This window comes from Rhipicephalus microplus, unplaced genomic scaffold (assembly GCF_043290135.1).
Source record: "Rhipicephalus microplus isolate Deutch F79 unplaced genomic scaffold, USDA_Rmic scaffold_275, whole genome shotgun sequence".
Taxonomy (NCBI): Eukaryota; Metazoa; Arthropoda; class Arachnida; order Ixodida; family Ixodidae; genus Rhipicephalus; species Rhipicephalus microplus.
In genome coordinates this window covers 153,574-169,771 of record NW_027464846.1, presented here as the reverse complement: position 1 = coordinate 169,771, position 16,198 = coordinate 153,574, and the positions used below count along the sequence as shown (strand labels likewise).

The 16,198-nt window shown below is 46.3% G+C and overlaps 1 protein-coding gene across 1 annotated transcript in view; it reads left to right on the top strand.

The window, feature by feature from the left end:
- The first annotated feature begins 7,434 nt into the window (after positions 1-7,434).
- The window catches only part of LOC119186501 (suppressor of lurcher protein 1), a 74,630-nt gene continuing 65,866 nt past the window's right edge, over positions 7,435-16,198 (top strand). Inside the window, exon 1 of the mRNA XM_075885735.1 lies at positions 7,435-7,620. Within this exon, the coding sequence (XP_075741850.1) occupies positions 7,457-7,620 (164 nt within the window). The 5' untranslated portion in view covers positions 7,435-7,456. The remainder of the gene's footprint in view (positions 7,621-16,198) is intronic.

Sequence of the window (16,198 nt, the reverse complement as noted above, 5' to 3'; positions counted from 1 at the left end):
AGTGAAGTAACCATCTGGTTGGCTCCTTCACACTCAAGTAAAAAGAAAGCTAGGAAATCAGTGAGAGAATATGAAGGTAATCCGTCAACGCAGATCCCATCAGACCTACTAACTAGCATCACATTCTTTTTTTTCAGAACCACTTTGTAGTGATCTACCCCGCACTCATTAATTCTCTCAATATAGTCCACAGTTTCCCATGATCGTATGCCAGCTGCATTTCTGTACACACCCGTCTGACATAGTAATTGAGGCTGACGGTTCATTCCGGTGCTTAAGCTGCATTCAATGTTTGCTTTCGTAATCTCGTAATTATATGATTATTTGACCATCGAAACAAACCACTAAAATCGCAGTGGGAAACAGCACACTTAACGCGAAGGTGCACTGGCTTAAATCTCTCGGAGAGTGCACCCGCATGCGCAGGGCAGTGTGGACATGTCGACCTTTACGACGGCTATTTAAAGGGGGAACATGAGTTATGGCAGCGTATTTCCGTAAAGCTTAGAATCCGACGTACATCACAATCATAATTCCATTAGTGGCTTAAGCAACAATTAGGCCGTCCCGTTTGTGAGGCACGTGTGCCCGCATAATACGCTTGCGATGACGCCGAATGGTTTATCGGTCGTGTGAATGCCGCCTCGGACTTGAATCCTTAATTGTTCCGTCGGCGGTGAGGATTACCAGGAAAATCATGCGTGTATTGATTGATTGATATGTGGTGTTTAACGTGCCAAAACCACTATATGATTATGAGAGACTTCGTAGTGGAGGGCTCCGGAAATTCCGACCACCTGGGGTTCTTTAACGTGCACCCAAATCTGAGCGCACGGGCCTACAACATTTCTGCCTCCATCGAAAATGCAGCCGCCACAGCCGGGATTTGATCCCGCGACCTGCGGGTCAGCAGCCGAGTACATTAGCCACTAGACCACCGCGGCGGGGCTGTGTGTATTGATTGACCAGCAGGGTCCTTCGAGAGAGTAGAACTACACTGTGCAACATTTCGGTGAAGGCGGAATGCCCATGTTTGTGGGATGTCAGTGCTCGTCAAAGGCGTAGGCAGAATTTTTTTTTTCGGGGGGTGGGAAGGCACCTGCTTGATTTTGGAAGGGGCACCTCCTCGGAATAGTCATTTTTTGCTCTGTATGCTAAGGCAAAAGAACAATTTAGGGGAGAGGGGGTCTTGGGCTTGGGTTCGAGGTGCCATTCCCTGGATACGCCACTGGTGCATGTTAAATAACGTAGGAAATCCGAGTTTAACGGCACCCTGCTCTGTAGTGTCTCTCGTAGTCATATAGTCGTTTTGAGACGTAAAAACCTATATATGGTGTCGTACGCTTCCACCATGGCTCCGCGCTTGTCATTGCTACGAATGTAACACCAGAGAAAGTTCTCCTGCCAGAGGGCACTGCAGTAGCCTGTGTTGTGAATGCTGAGCCTGTCAGCGTCACGCCACCTAAACTTGCCTCTACCAACGACCGTTCTATGAGGAAGCCTGGATCATCCTCTCCCTTCACAGCCCTTATCAGTGATGATTTAACAGCTATGCAGGCACAGCAGTTGCTTGCGGTATTAACAAAACACGCCGGTTCTTTCGACACCTGCTCCTCGACGTTATCGATATTATCAGAAGCAGGACTCATAGTTGGGCTAGTTGGTGATATATTATGGGCAGTAACAGCCCATAATGTATCTTTGTGTATCTTCTCTTCGTCCCGTGAGTTTGTGCACTGTTACTGCCCATAACGTTATTATCAACTACACAGTAGGACGAGCGATGACGCACAGTAACCAGGGTTTCTGAACTAAGAAGTTTTTCGGTCGTCACGCTGTCTGAGCGCGTATTAACAATAACGTCTTATGCTATGAAAATTTTCGTAAGACGATATTTCAGCCAATCACGATGCGGAGCGTATCGTTAGTGAAGCCAGCTGTCCAATGAGAAAATGCGCTTGCGAAAGGAAAGCTTTGTGGATTCGTCACTTGGTTTCTCCTAGAAATTTAATTTGCATTTACTTAAACTTCAAACCTGAATACTATGAGCCGGCGTATCGTAACTCTATGAAATTGAATTTTTTCCCTTCTCTTTTGTCACTCTCAATTTATCCCGCTCTCATTGCTAGTTCGTCAGAATTTTACGGAATAAATATGGAAAGAAAATGAAACGTCGTTCATGAAAACCTGTCTTCAATACGCCCGATCAGCATTTCATATCGCTCCACAAGCGTCGCTCTGCTAAAGAAAAAAGAAACTCTCATTCGTTATATTGCCAGCGCGTGAATGAGAAATGACGCAACAACTTGAGTGTCGTCACAAGTACATTCGATCGCTATTCTACGGAATACTCACTAACTGAATTTTGTGCGAAACATCTTCACACCATCAAAAAGGCGGGTGCCCACTATATAGCCACCTCTCAAAGCGCCAGAGAGGGCAATGCTTGAAAATAGGTTCATCCACGTGTTCCGAAAATCCCTTGACAGCGTAGACGTTCCGCTGCATAATTGAGCAGTCCTCTGCTGAGCACACGTACAGTCCCCCACTTTGCGTGGGCCCTCATTGTGCAGCATAATGGCACATGAACGCGTCGCCTCCCAGTTGAGCATTAACGCTCTGAGACGGACACCTCCGCTGCTTCACTTCTATCCTTGCATCCCGTATTGAAAGGATCGGCGGTATAGGTGTAGGTACTGTCATTTTTCGGTTGCCTAGATCCCGTCTTCCCAGAAGTTGATTGCTCGCGTGTACGATTCTGAGTTGCTGGTCTTGGCTCTCGAGGGCGTGGGCTGGCTGGCCCCTGTCCACTGTTGTCTCACCTCACTCGGCAGCGAACGCTCGTCTAAACGTGTGTTGGCGTCAATGAACATCATCTGGCGCCGACCTCCGCGTCCCTGACAATATTCCGCGCATCGAGTAAGTGCTGTGGTGACGCCAGCCCCGCCTGTCCCTGTTGCGAAACAAGTAATACGTAAGCGTGCAAACGGGGAGAGACAATGTACAGAAAGCGAGACGGGCAATACAGAGGAGCGGTCATTGTTGACTTCGCCTTGAGTGCTCGGGCTGATACCCCGTATTTATCTAATTGCGTGCAGCGCGAAAAGAGCTACGACATGTCCTGAGGCAGATGGTTCCACAATTGAAATAAGTGTCCAGCATTCTTGTGTGTCCGTGCTTTATCCACAATGCCCTTATAACTCAAGCAGGAGGGCTTGGAAATTCATGTTTAATGCCTTGATACACTTTTTTCTGGCGGCGTCCACGCTTACACTTCTTCGAAAATGAAAAATGATTGCTCATAGCTTCTGTCTTCACGGATGTCCATTTGCTTTCTGGCGCAGTGTCCCCTACTTAAGCTGATTTTGATAGTGCTGTTGAGAAAGTTTCGTCACTTAGCGTGAACAAGTCGGCTGCTGGCATTCATTCTTGATTCTCACCGTATAATGTAGTATATGGATACTGGTATTAACGCAACTGTCCGCTCATTCAGCGTGGTGGGTTCGGCACAACTGATGCAATAACGAATTCGATTGAAAATAACAAAGGGAAATGATATTGTCTCACTCGCTCCCCGGCGACACTCGGGACTGTTTGACACCGTGATTGCGCAGCGCATTGCTTATATCTCTAGGCTGCCGGATATTTGTCTCGATAAACACGCGCGCACAATGGTGAGTGAGGCTTCATGTTTGCCTACGGATATGATCCTAATGGTGTCCCCGTATCGCGCGTCAACACTTAATCTCCATGTGTTGATCTTACTAGACAATACGCAGCTGTACAGGTTTTTCACCGCGTGATTGGCTGACGCGAGCTCACACTGGCGCGGCGCTGCGCTCATTTCGATGCGGGGACGAAGAGCTACTGGGCGCGGAAGGCGCGGGCATTATTTATCGCGTCCCCGATGCGCACTCGTCGCGGCTCATCGTGCTCGTGCTCGCCGTTCAGCCCCGTCATTGTCGTCGACGCCATCACTCTTTCAGGAGAGGATCCGTCGCGCTGGCGCCCGTCGCCGCCGTTTGCTCAAGCCCCGGCGGGACCACCGGAAAGGGAGTCCGAGTGATAAATTAATCGCGAGAGCGCGCCCCCAAAAACTTTCGATTGCCGCTCGACGTTTCCCGCTGTTGGCGAAACGGTTGAAAAATAACCCTTGTCGCCACTTCCGTCCTTACCTAAGGAATGGTCTTTATGCACGAAACCCCGGATCGCGCGGGAAACAAAAAATGCATTGATCGGTGTTCTGACATGGAGTCGAATCCTCTTTGAGCCTCGTGCACGTGTTAGGACGTAGGCCTGAAGACGAATCTGTGTTATTAGTTTCTCGCCATTGTTAATAGCCAGTAGTGAGACTTTGAAAACATACATTGCCCAAACCTACTTCGTACAACAAGCACTCCTATGGGACACGAAGCTAAAGTGCCTTATTCTCTTTATCCTTTTCATCTTGCGAATAGTGGCTGACGAAAACTTGCGTTCAATTGAATCCTACGTCCGCTTTTTTTTAGTGCCTTCTGACTCTTTTAGTCTGGTTTACTTCAACCCGTCTGCTCTCGCGAAGGCTCTGTAAGAATAGACAAACCTTCGAAAAAGTTCGAAAAGAAGCCGCTCGAGGCACGTAAGCTGGAACGCCTAATTGTATTTCTTTCATCGGCGAAACCAACAAAACCAATTTATCGTACTCTGTCGATCTACATGGCTGTGCGTGTGTGACTGTAGCAAACGTCGTTGAGAGACAATAGTGTCTGCAGACCGCTCCCGCAAGGTCGCCTCCTTTTGTGTTCTCAGAAGGTTAGCGCGCGCGGTCGTGGCGCCACCGAACGACTGGGTAAACACTCGGCGAACGAGGGTAGAAGCCATGCGGCTCGGTTGCCTCGTCCTTTTCGGTGGCCTTCTTCGATAGAATGTAGATGTTCTGCCACTGACTAGTGACGTGCAGTGTAGTGGAAGATAGAGACGTGGCGGTACGAGTCCTCGCGAAAGAAGGACATATTTCCTGACACGCGGTAAGCGCACTGGCTGATCTCTGTGGTACGACAGCGAGGGCTTTGAGCTTGTCGCGGAGCTCGTTCAATCGCTGGCTGCGTTCTGACAGCAGATCTCAATTAGACAGTGCCAACTGCATCCTCTACTTCGCTGCACCTATCTACGTCGACAGTGTATAGCAGTGGCCCACCGTTTGCTCTAACCCGTACAAGTGTCGACGCTTCGGTCACGAGTGGCCAGGCGTTGCAAGCTGTACTGGAATTATGCGACTCGTCGTTGGAGAGTTTATCTTTGCATTGTACCGCACGGCGTTTCATTCAGAACAGGATTGCTTTGGTCAGGGTGCAATTTCACTGGTTGCTTCTGAACATCCAATTAGTCTAACGTTAATGTGCACTGAACTGTGCGTTAAGGTGATTTTAATTTGGGTGGGTCTACAGAGCGAGAAAAATTATCTTAGCACAAGCATCAACAGGAATGTGGGTAGGTAGATAAACGACTTTATTAATTCATGAAAGAATTGTGTGAGGAGGCGCAAGGGAGAGGGGGTGATGGAAGCAGGACGATGATGACCACTAGGGTCGCTATAGGTGGCCTCTCTGGGCCTAGCCCCCTGTACGGAGCTGCAGCTCCAGTTGCGAGCTGCAAAGAACAATTTACAAAAAAAAAACAGAAAGAGGCACAGTATGTAGACTTCACGATGAAGGTATTACTGATTTACTAGTAACAGCAGAACCGCACGTAAGACCATAGTAAGACATATATTGAGGCCATTCCGGAAACTGGGCGAGCATTGTGTAGCTGGTGAGGGGAGCTACTCGCGTATCTGCGTCTGCCTCCTCGACTAACGCCATAGAGATGACAAACAAAAGTTGTTGATTTTGTTATGTTATGCAGGAAATTGATTTGATGCATCTTAGGAGAGTAAACGGAGGTCAGGGAAGTGCCTCCACCATCTTCCTCGGCATGTTCTTCTCCAACACTGACTTTTTTGACACGTGTCAGAACTATTTCTTGCAGATAAGTTCGTTTCGACGAACTTCGCAGTATCTGCTCGACCCTCATCATCTTGCGGAGAAATCACTATAGTCGCTAAAAAATATATTCGCTCAAGTGTATTTGGTCTTGAAGTAATATGGTGACGTATCCAGCACAACCGCTGTGATTCCTATCATGGTGCAAATGCCTTGTTTATTGTCAAGGTGTCATGTTGGTGTGCTAGGCTGCGTGCTTTTTCTGTGAGTGTCTTCACTCGTAATAACCCCTGCAGGATGCCTGCGCTCAGATTACTTCCACCCACCCCCCCGTCCCCGGGTCACTGTCGCTGAGAGACATGTTTGTGTGGCGCAGAGGTAATCTTGGCATCGCTTGTTCTTCGATTGAATCGCGCCTGGACGCATGAATCGGGTTTCCCGCAGGCGACGTCCCTCATGATACATCCATTGAAAGTTGAGCCGGCTCTCCTGCGTCTCCCATTGGCTGATGAGAGAGTGCGCACTGCGTAGCCATGCTTCGCAACATGACCCCGTCTTCTGGTTCTTCGTTATTTTCCGCAGAACCTGAGACCGCCTCGCCTTCGCTCGACATACGATTGTGCTTTGTGTTGAGATGGTCTAGAAACGAAACATTGAGAAATCGCCACTCTGCTGATTATTCATAGCGACCCGAACGAAGTAGAAAGGAATGCGAGTATGAATTCGGGAGCAGTTCTCATGAATAATAAGACACCGAGGTGTCGATGAATGCAGTCCAGGTCGAATGAGCATGCCATATTTCAAATATTTCATATGCGCGAGCGTAGGCTAATGTGAATTTCGGTGCGTAAAAAGGAAGGCCATGATTTCGACACCACGGCAAAGAAACCCGATGATAGAGAGACAAAAGCTCTACGTGCATAAATAATTAAGTGACTTTAATTAGTCAAAGCGTCTTTGTTTCTGCAAGCCGTGGTTGGTGTGCGCGATGCACTGCCGTGAAAGAATGAAAACCGAAATTTGTAGTAAGTGTAAAAGTGATAAAAACACTTAATTATTCAGTCGTATTGTAGCCGTAGATGAGGGAAATATTGAAATGTGTTTTCTGGGGCCACTTTTAACATGTTAGGAAGCAGATTTCTACTTTAACACTTCCCTCATTAGCGGCCGTTGCAGTAATCATTTTAGTGCTTCTGATGTGGTGATTACTGCGTTGAGTAATGTGTAATTTATGAAAAATAACCGAACAGAGGTGTCATTAGCTCAAGCCCAAGGATAGATAACTTTTTATCTTCTTGAGCCTCCGTCTTCCCGGGAACTATTCACTTGTTTGGGTAGATGCACGAGAGCCTCCGTAACTCTCTCAATGCACCCGTTTCATTCCTACATTTAAGTCGTGAAGCGAAGCGAAACTCTTGTACTTGCGTTTATAATACACATCTTTTTTTTTCTTTTCTTCTCCTTGCGCAGGCAACGGCAGCTGTGACCAGGTGATTATGAGCAACAGCTCCAAGAACGGCACCATCACGAGTCCAAACTACCCGAACCCGTACCCGCCAAGCACGCGCTGCAACTACCACTTCCAGGGGGAAGGCAAGGAGCGCGTCCAGATCAAGTTCACCGACTTTGACCTTTACATGCCTCACGAGGGCATCAAGGAGTGAGTGAGAACTTTATTCTATCCTCTACTCGACAGATCCCGCAGATCGAAGTGACCAGGCTGTTCGCGGCGCTAAAAGTTCATCGCTTCTTCCGATTCAAGTGTCTTAAAGGCTTCGAGGTTTGCTGAATTTTCAATGTGTTAATGCAAACTATGCTCGCTTTATCACGCTTTTTCGTCAGCCACTAAAGCAGTTTTCGCGTGATATTCAACAAGAATAGCGTGAAAATGGCAAAAAATGGTGATATATCTCACACTGCGCGTGATTCACGTGTATGTCAAGGAAACACGGAAGTTTCTGGACATTAGTGTGGTTGACTAGTGCAGAAACTTGAGCGTGTTAGTACGCGGCTATAATAGATAAGGAGAAGAACATAAAAAAAAATAAAAATGACGTCAAGCTGGGTTCTCTAATTGTGCGCCCGAAATCAAAGTGGCATACGTTTGCACTTGTGGTGTACTATTTGTGTACTTTTATATCCTCTAATTCTTGCGAACCTGCTATGCCTACTATCAAGCATATCATAGAAACTTCTATTTATTACACCATCGAGACTACTATAAGTGGTTGGAACATAATATTTTTTTTATTCTTTGACCGGACTCACATGCAGCACTATACACTAAATTTCAAAAGGCGCTCGCCCATTCTCGTTATCACTTTTATATCTTTCATCACAAGGAGAAAAATGTCCGTTTCACTAAAAACGTCGCAAGCTTTCAACTTCCGTATACGCCCGCTTGTACAAGAAAAATGCTCGCGACAGCGATCGCCATCATTTACATGTCGTTCGGCACGCATCGCTTTTTCTTTCGTTTTGGAATTAGTTTATTATAAACTAGATACAAAAAAAACGGCAGCAACGCGCACTCGGTACCTGTCCACGAATGTCTACGTCACTCAGCAAGAACGCGACACGCTTCCCTCCCTCCTTCTTTCATGCGTACACGTCGAAACTATTTGTCACCGACATCCATTCCTCTTTCATTTAAATCACCGCACTCTTCTACCGCACACTGGTGACACAGAGGGGGCTGACAAAAAATTCAAAGCGATGTAGGGGACACAAGACCCGTCAGGGTGCTTTTTCATCGTCCCCGCGTTAAAAGAAAAGACGCCTGCCGCGAAGCGACGGCCGGACTTGGCTGTCACATGTTTTCTGTTTCTTGAGAAGACGCAATTATTCATCCTTCTAGCGCACTCATGTTAACAAACTTAGCCGTTCTTCGTATCTTCTTCGTTCACGTTGTTTTCACGTGGGCCGTGTGTGGCGACTATCTTTTATCGCTCGCTCTTTCGATAACAAATTGAGGCCGGTTGCTCTCGAAGGCCACTCCCTCTAGAGCTCGAAGTGGACGCCAGGAAAAGAAAGCAGAGCGAGAAAAAAAGGGGGGCCAGATGTATTGCATCATTGAGCGACCCCATAGGCCCACCACGTCGCTCGCGTCGCATATAATCGAGCTGAAAGCCTTCGGGCTTTAAAGGATCTTCCGGTGTACCCGTTCCGAACGCAGGGCGTTCGGTTGCAGTATGGTTCTTCGGAAGCCTTCCCGATTTTCGGTCTTTTGTTTTCTTTGACTCTCTTTCTTTTATCTAGACACTTTTTCCTGCTCTGCCGTGACCGATCTTCAGAACGCTGTGCTCTCTGGGAGGATAGGTTAAAGTCAAGCTTTCAGGAGATTGTTTCAAACGACATTGATGAAGCAGTTTCGTTGCAGCGTTGTGGCGTATGCCGCTGATTATGGCGCTCTCCGTTCGAGTTGAACAGCGCGCTGGTTTCGGAGAGCCTTTAGCCGCCCACGGAGAAATGACGTTTTAGGGGCGAAACTCTTTAAAGCGGTACCCGTTCATCCCTCGTCGTAGTACGTAACACGTCTTACTCTTTAACCTGCAAGGTGGTGCCAGTGGGAGATTGCTTCTGTTTGTTGTTGAACTATAAAAATTCGCAGCGTGCGCGTTAACTAAAAGCCGAATTCTCCTGTCTCTCATTCCCCATTAGCACAACCAATGGCATGTACATTGAGCACTTTCTGACAAGAAAGGGTTGCTACGTTATACTCGCTGGGTGTAACCTCCTTTGTTTTATAAAGATTTAGTGAACGTTTGGCCGCATTGCCATGAATGCATTGAACTAGTATATACCATGAACTCGAGGTGGTTAAAGGTGCGAAGTAGACACGAAGCGCAAGCCGTAAGAAAGTGTGCGTGTACCACCTCTCGTTTCGGAAGTAGGCACGTGACTGGAAGTGCTTCGAGGAGAAAGGAGACGCGTCTTTTTTTTTCTTTCCCCTAAAAAGACAGGAAAATGAAGTGGGTGGGCACAAGCGACGACGTCTTTAACACATACTGTAAGCGAGCCGATGTGCGTCCTGTAAAGCGTGCACCTCTGTAAATATGGTCGTTTAGCGGCAGAGTCAGCTTTACAAAAACTTGTGATTAAAAAAGTTTTGTCAACGGCACTTTTTGACACTTTAGAAGTGTACTTAACGTTTTTATTAAAATTACATAGCTGAAAATTGGCGTAAATTTCTCACCCCCCTCCCACCTGCGAACACCGTTATCTAAGAAGCAAGTATACTGAAAGGGCCCAAAATTAAGCCTAATGTAACTGCGCGCTATGGCAGTCAAGGTCTGGTGTGAAAAGGCCACCCGCTAAGGTAGCTTACTTAGCACGTCAAGTGTCGTGCTGCTAATCTCGAAGGCTCGGGTTCAGTTCCAAGCCACAACGACCGCATTTTAGTGGGGGCGAATAGCGAAGAACAAACGTGCGCTTAGATTTAGGTGCACACCCTACAAGAAATGCAGGTGGTCGAAATTTCCTGATATCCCAACTACGGCATCTCTCATAATCATATGATGGTTTTTTGGATATAAAGACGCAGCATTTATTGTTAGCTGAGTACCCTTGCAAATCAGGTACCTAATTTGTGCATTAACGTTGGCAAACGCTATCTTCTTGCCTTTCTGGTGTATGCGGTCAGAATGCTATACGGTACTAGCCTGGAGGAGACGGTTTCTTAGAACTAATGGCATAGCAGACTGCTAATAATATGTGCAGGAACAATTTAAAAGGGTGCGGGGGCTGCAACAGCCACACTAGTCTGAATAAATTAAGCTGATTTATGGTACAATACTGGTACAAAAAGCCGTACATAGAATACTGTGGTTATCTTTCGGTTTTGTGTAGTCAAGTGTTAAGTGCAGCAGAAGCCAAATCGAATAACAGCGCGTGGGACATGAAGCTATAGAACACAGAGACATGCTTCGCTCTCGCTTCTTCTGTTTCGTTTCGTTCCACGAGCACTTTTGTTTAACTTAGACATGAAGCAGCTTGTCAAAGTCAATAGGCGTACGACAGGCAAAGAGGCGTACATTCTTTCATAGCGACTTCCTTTATTTCTTTTTATCTTCAGTGCAGTTGGTCTTCGGGCATCTCGGTTTCCTGCGTTTTATTCACCAAGTTGAACACTTGTTTTTGATACATCATTTTGTATTTGATTTCCTCCTTTTATGAAAAAGCTTGTTAAGCTTTTTTGACTACCCTTTATCTTGTCATTGGTGCTCAGCGAACTCAAAGTCAATGATCACGCGTCGACTTTTAAGCCACATCAATCTAGCCTTAATTCGATACTCTGTCTACAAGACAAAGATGTGTTCGGCTTATTTGTTTGTTTTTTCTTTATAACACCAAAGGGGTGTTTCTTATGGTTGTTTCACTTGATTGTATGTATCTTATGCCAATCCTATGTACCTATGCATTGATCACCTTGTGTTCTTCAGCATTTTAATGTTGTGAAGGGTCAGTTTTACTTTTTAATAATTGATTAATATGTGGCGTGTAAAGTCCCAAAACCACTATATAATTGCGAGAGACGCCGTAGTGGAGGTCTCCGGATATTTGGACCACCTGTGGTTCTTTAACGTGCACACGAATTCGAGCACACGGGCCTACAACATTTTCGCCTCCATCGAAAATGCAGCCGGCGCAGCCGGTATTCAATCCCGCGACCTGCGGGTCAGCAGCCAAGTACCTTAGCCACTAGACCAACGCGGTGGGGCGCTTTTATTTTTTAATGTGGTATGTATGTATGTATGTATGTATGTATGTATGTATGTATGTATGTATGTATGTATGTATGTATGTATGTATGTATGTATGTATGTGTATGTATGTATGTGTGTGTATGTATCTATGTGTATGTATGTATGTATGTATGTATGTATGTATGTATGTATGTATGTATGTATGTATGTATGTATGTATGTATGTATGTATGTATGTATGTATGTATGTATGTATGTATGTATGTATGTATGTATGTATGTATGTATGTATGTATGTATGTATGTATGTATGTAGAAAACTTCCACGTTCGCGCCGTACTTATGCACTGTTCCAACACGTGCGCTACTGTAAATGCGACGCGACAAATATGAAGCGTGTCACGTACAATTTCGGCGCGGCTTCCATGTCGTCCTGTTAACACACTTGCGTTTGCTTTACTTTTGGTTGACTCCGGCTCCGTTAAACGTTACGAGGGCTCCGAGGTCGCGAACCTTGCCGACGTTATTACCCTTACTGCCGGAAATACCATGCGCAAGGACGCCGTCCTCTTCCGGCGAAGGCCTTGAAGTGGCGGCTGACCCAGGTTCCAGCCGCATCGATCGACCAGGTGAAACTGGGACACGGTGGCAAAGAGAAACTTGCGCTTCGCTTGTGCCGCGCCCGCTCATTTCCTGTATAGCGACGACCAACGTGCGGCCGCTCGTTGCGGTGAAGCGTGCAAATCAAGACCAGCCTGCGCAAGCGTCGTCGCCCAGCTCCGTGCGTTATGTCCGAGTCGGCTGCGCTGTCAGACGATCAGAAGAAACCTGTAACTCCGCGCGTTCAAAGTGCGAGTGTCTGGTCATGCTGTTCTCTTTTCAGTTACGCCTGAAAGGCGGCTTCGTACGAACCCCCTCGACCCCATTCGTTCTTGCGGCCAGAGATGCTGACCTACTTCTTGTTGTGTCTGGATCTGTTAACTAACTTAGTCTGCTTAGGTCAAGTTTTTGTATTGAGTTTACGGTTTCTGCTGCATGCTCTGCATGCTGAACAGACAAACTGGACTTGGGGGATAAGTCCTGATTGATTACCCGCCACGACGGTCTATAGTGGTTATGGGACCGGGCCGCTGACCTGGAGGTCATGAAATCAAATACCCGGCCTCGGCGGCTGCATTTCCGACGAAAGTGAAAACGCTCGAGATCCACGTACATAAATTTATGTACACGAGAACTCCAGGTGGTTGAAATTCGTAGAACGCTTCACTGCAGCGTCTGTCATAGTTATGTCGTGGTTTGGGACGTAACCCCGGCGATATTATTTATTGTTAATCCAAATTGATTGATTGATTGATTGATTGATTGATTGATTGATTGATTGATTGATTGATTGATTGATTGATTGATTGATTGATTGATTGATTGATTGATTGATTGATTGATACCGCGACTTTGCATACTTATCTCGGTCTCCCGCAAATGCTTAGTGGATAAACCTGATTCTGTTTGTCATTGCAGAAAAAAGATCCACCGTGTTAGCTTCGTTACTAGGGCGTATGCGCGTGAGCTCTAGGACGCGTGTATCGTTCCCGACAAAGGTGGCCGTACATCTGTGAGAGCGAAATGTAGACACTCTATTGTGTTCGGCCGTGGTGCGCGTCAGAAAACTTTAGCGACGCATATTATTCCTCGGTTTTCCACAACGGTGTCCCTCATATTCGTGTTGTAGCTCTCTAGCACGTAAATAAAATAAATTATTTGACCATGTACAAGCAGCACTGCCAGTTGAACTTGTTTCGTTTAAAAGGTAAGTACACTCAGAGGTGTCTTGTTCGCTTTTAACTATAGCTGCGTGTCCATGAACCGGCGTTTCTTTAGACTTAATTGAGTGAACTTACAGCCGCGGTCACGCCTGTGTAGAGCAGTCAAGCAGCCGGTTTTCGCTCTGTGGGGCAAAACCTTGGGGAAGTTTTGGGCTCTCTGGAAGTGGTGTATCAAGAGCATGCGCGGCCTAGTTGTCGGGCTGACCACGTCAGAACGTGGCCTATTTGTCAGGCTGACCACGTCGGAACCTGATACTGCATCAATGTTTCGCCCCGCAGAGCGAAAACCTGCTGTTTGCGTGCTCTACACAGATGTAGCCGCGACTGTACATTTCAGCTGGCGCTGATTTGACAGAATTCGATAAATGACGAATAGGAACCAGTCATGACTATTGCCTAAAGTGTTATCCAATCAACGTGCGATGAAATCAATGATCCATTGCACGCACTATTTACAAGCACCTTCTCTTGTTACGCGATAGCAAAACAGAAACATAAAGAACTAGACAATATCTCAATGCACTACGCTGTGCCATCATGCGGACGCTCAGTGAATCAGCACCTTGTTGTAGACTGCCGTGCGTGGTGCTGTCCAGACAGGAAAAAAATTAACCTGTTCTTTCTGTTATGTTTGCTCCTTTAGCCGTCTATCTCATTATTCCGACCACTATCTGTCTAAGCCACTCAGCCATCCCTACTACAATAGTAAAGTTAACACACTCTCAGACTTCTTAAAGGCTGTCTCAGTCGTCTACATCAGCCACGTCAGGAAGCGGTCGGCATTTTCGCGATATAAAAGTAGAACCCATAACCAATCGCTAAACAGCGGAATGCCAGGGCGTACTAACAAAACGTTGGGATAGTAAGTAAAAATGAAAGCGTATTCACTCTCCGCGTGTGTTGTTCACTGCATTTTGCTGACACGACACCTTGCCTATCAGTAAACTGAATCAGGCTTTATTAAAGTTATGTTTCCAAAATATAGGCACCAGTGTTCGTAATTTCGGTACCGAAATAGGCCTTTATGCAACTTTATGGTTGACTGCAAAGCATTCCTGGTCTCTTAACTGTATACCACAACAAGCTCCGGCAGTCCCTGCTGGTCATCGCGTAGATTTGGCCACAAAGTTTAACGAGCTCGCTTGTTTGTCAGCAAATGCGAACATGAATTTTATTAAAGAAAGATTATAATTTGAGTTCGCAAAATTTAAAGACTTCAAGGCACTAGGAAGTAAAGGTCATGAGCCCAAGCTTGGCGAGAATTTCGCTTTGTTGAAAATCAGTTTTATGTTTACACTCAGATTTTTAACTCGTGGTGGCTCACGGTCACCCGTGAAACCCATTAGGCGTAACTAAATTGCCCAGTTATCTGTGGTTTGAGCCGATGTTGCCTTCTCGTTCTTTTCTGTAATGTTATGCTTAGCACAGCTTCTATTGCCCTAAAGGAAAAAAGTGTTGTAACGTTCGTTCATTATCGAGGCAGAACGCTGCGTCGATATGGATCATGTCTGGCTCCATGGACGAATCATATATAATTCACTACGACACGATGCGAAAATCAGTATGCGATTCGCCAGCATGTGTTAGCAAACAAACGAGGCCGTTTCTTAATCGAATAATGAAAATACAAGTAATCAACAAAGGGCCGGCTGATACGAATAACGTCACGTTCATCCCTCGGCCGATAATCTAGGGGAAATGCCGCCGGCGCGCTATCACCCAATCATGCAGCGCCGTTGGCACGCATCCTATAGCGTTCGCGCGTGTTTTAAGTCATCCCCGAAAACAAGTCGTTTCGAAGCCCGGTCACATTCGCCGCTGGCAATTTCCTTTGAATCCCGAATGCGGCGCCAAAAAAAAAACTTGCTCCACGACTCCCCCGTGAGCGCGTGAATTATGACTATAGCGGGGAGAAGCGATTTCTTTTTTTTTTCGGACACAGCTGCAGCTTTCCTATGCACGTCTAGCAGCGCTCCCTAATCACGCGTCGGAGACGTGCTTACGGGGTTTTAAGGACGACGTGTGGACGACGCAGGGTTATTATCCTTTCATTACGGAAACAAGCTCCTCTGTGCGCAGCCCTTTTGACGGTTCTGTCTTAGAAACAAATTATTCGCGACGCATAGTTGGTACTCATTATGAGAAGCAATTACAGCAGATAAGACACCAGCGCGGGGCGGCAAAAATATTTAGTAGTATTTATGGTTGTTCTTTGAGTCGTTTGTGTTATTAGCGGAAATTATACGGAACCGAAAAATCGAACCGACAATCAGGCCAAGGAAAACATTAGGGATTATAATTGTTGTGTTTAACTGTATAGTAGTGATTATGAAATAAATTGAAATTCATCAATTAGTGATGACGTCGTCGCATGACAGCATTGATTATAGGGGCCGTGCAAAACCACGTCAACTGAAGAAAGTTCTCGAAGGTGGACGGGAGAGAATAGACAACATAAACTACGAAGAAAAAGAAGATACCTTTTGCCTTCGTGTCGATTTAGGCGAGGACGTAGGGTTGGACCCTCGTAAGTTTTTTTTTTTTTTTACCACTTCTGGCGTTAACTTGAAACTATATATCCGGCTTGAATCGTGGAAAGGTATGTTCATGACTATCACTGTACACCGCGTTGTTTTTTTTTTTCATCACCACCGACGTTTGACGACATGTAGTAGGCGGTTCTCATTCCCCTTGCGTAGCCACCTCTCCT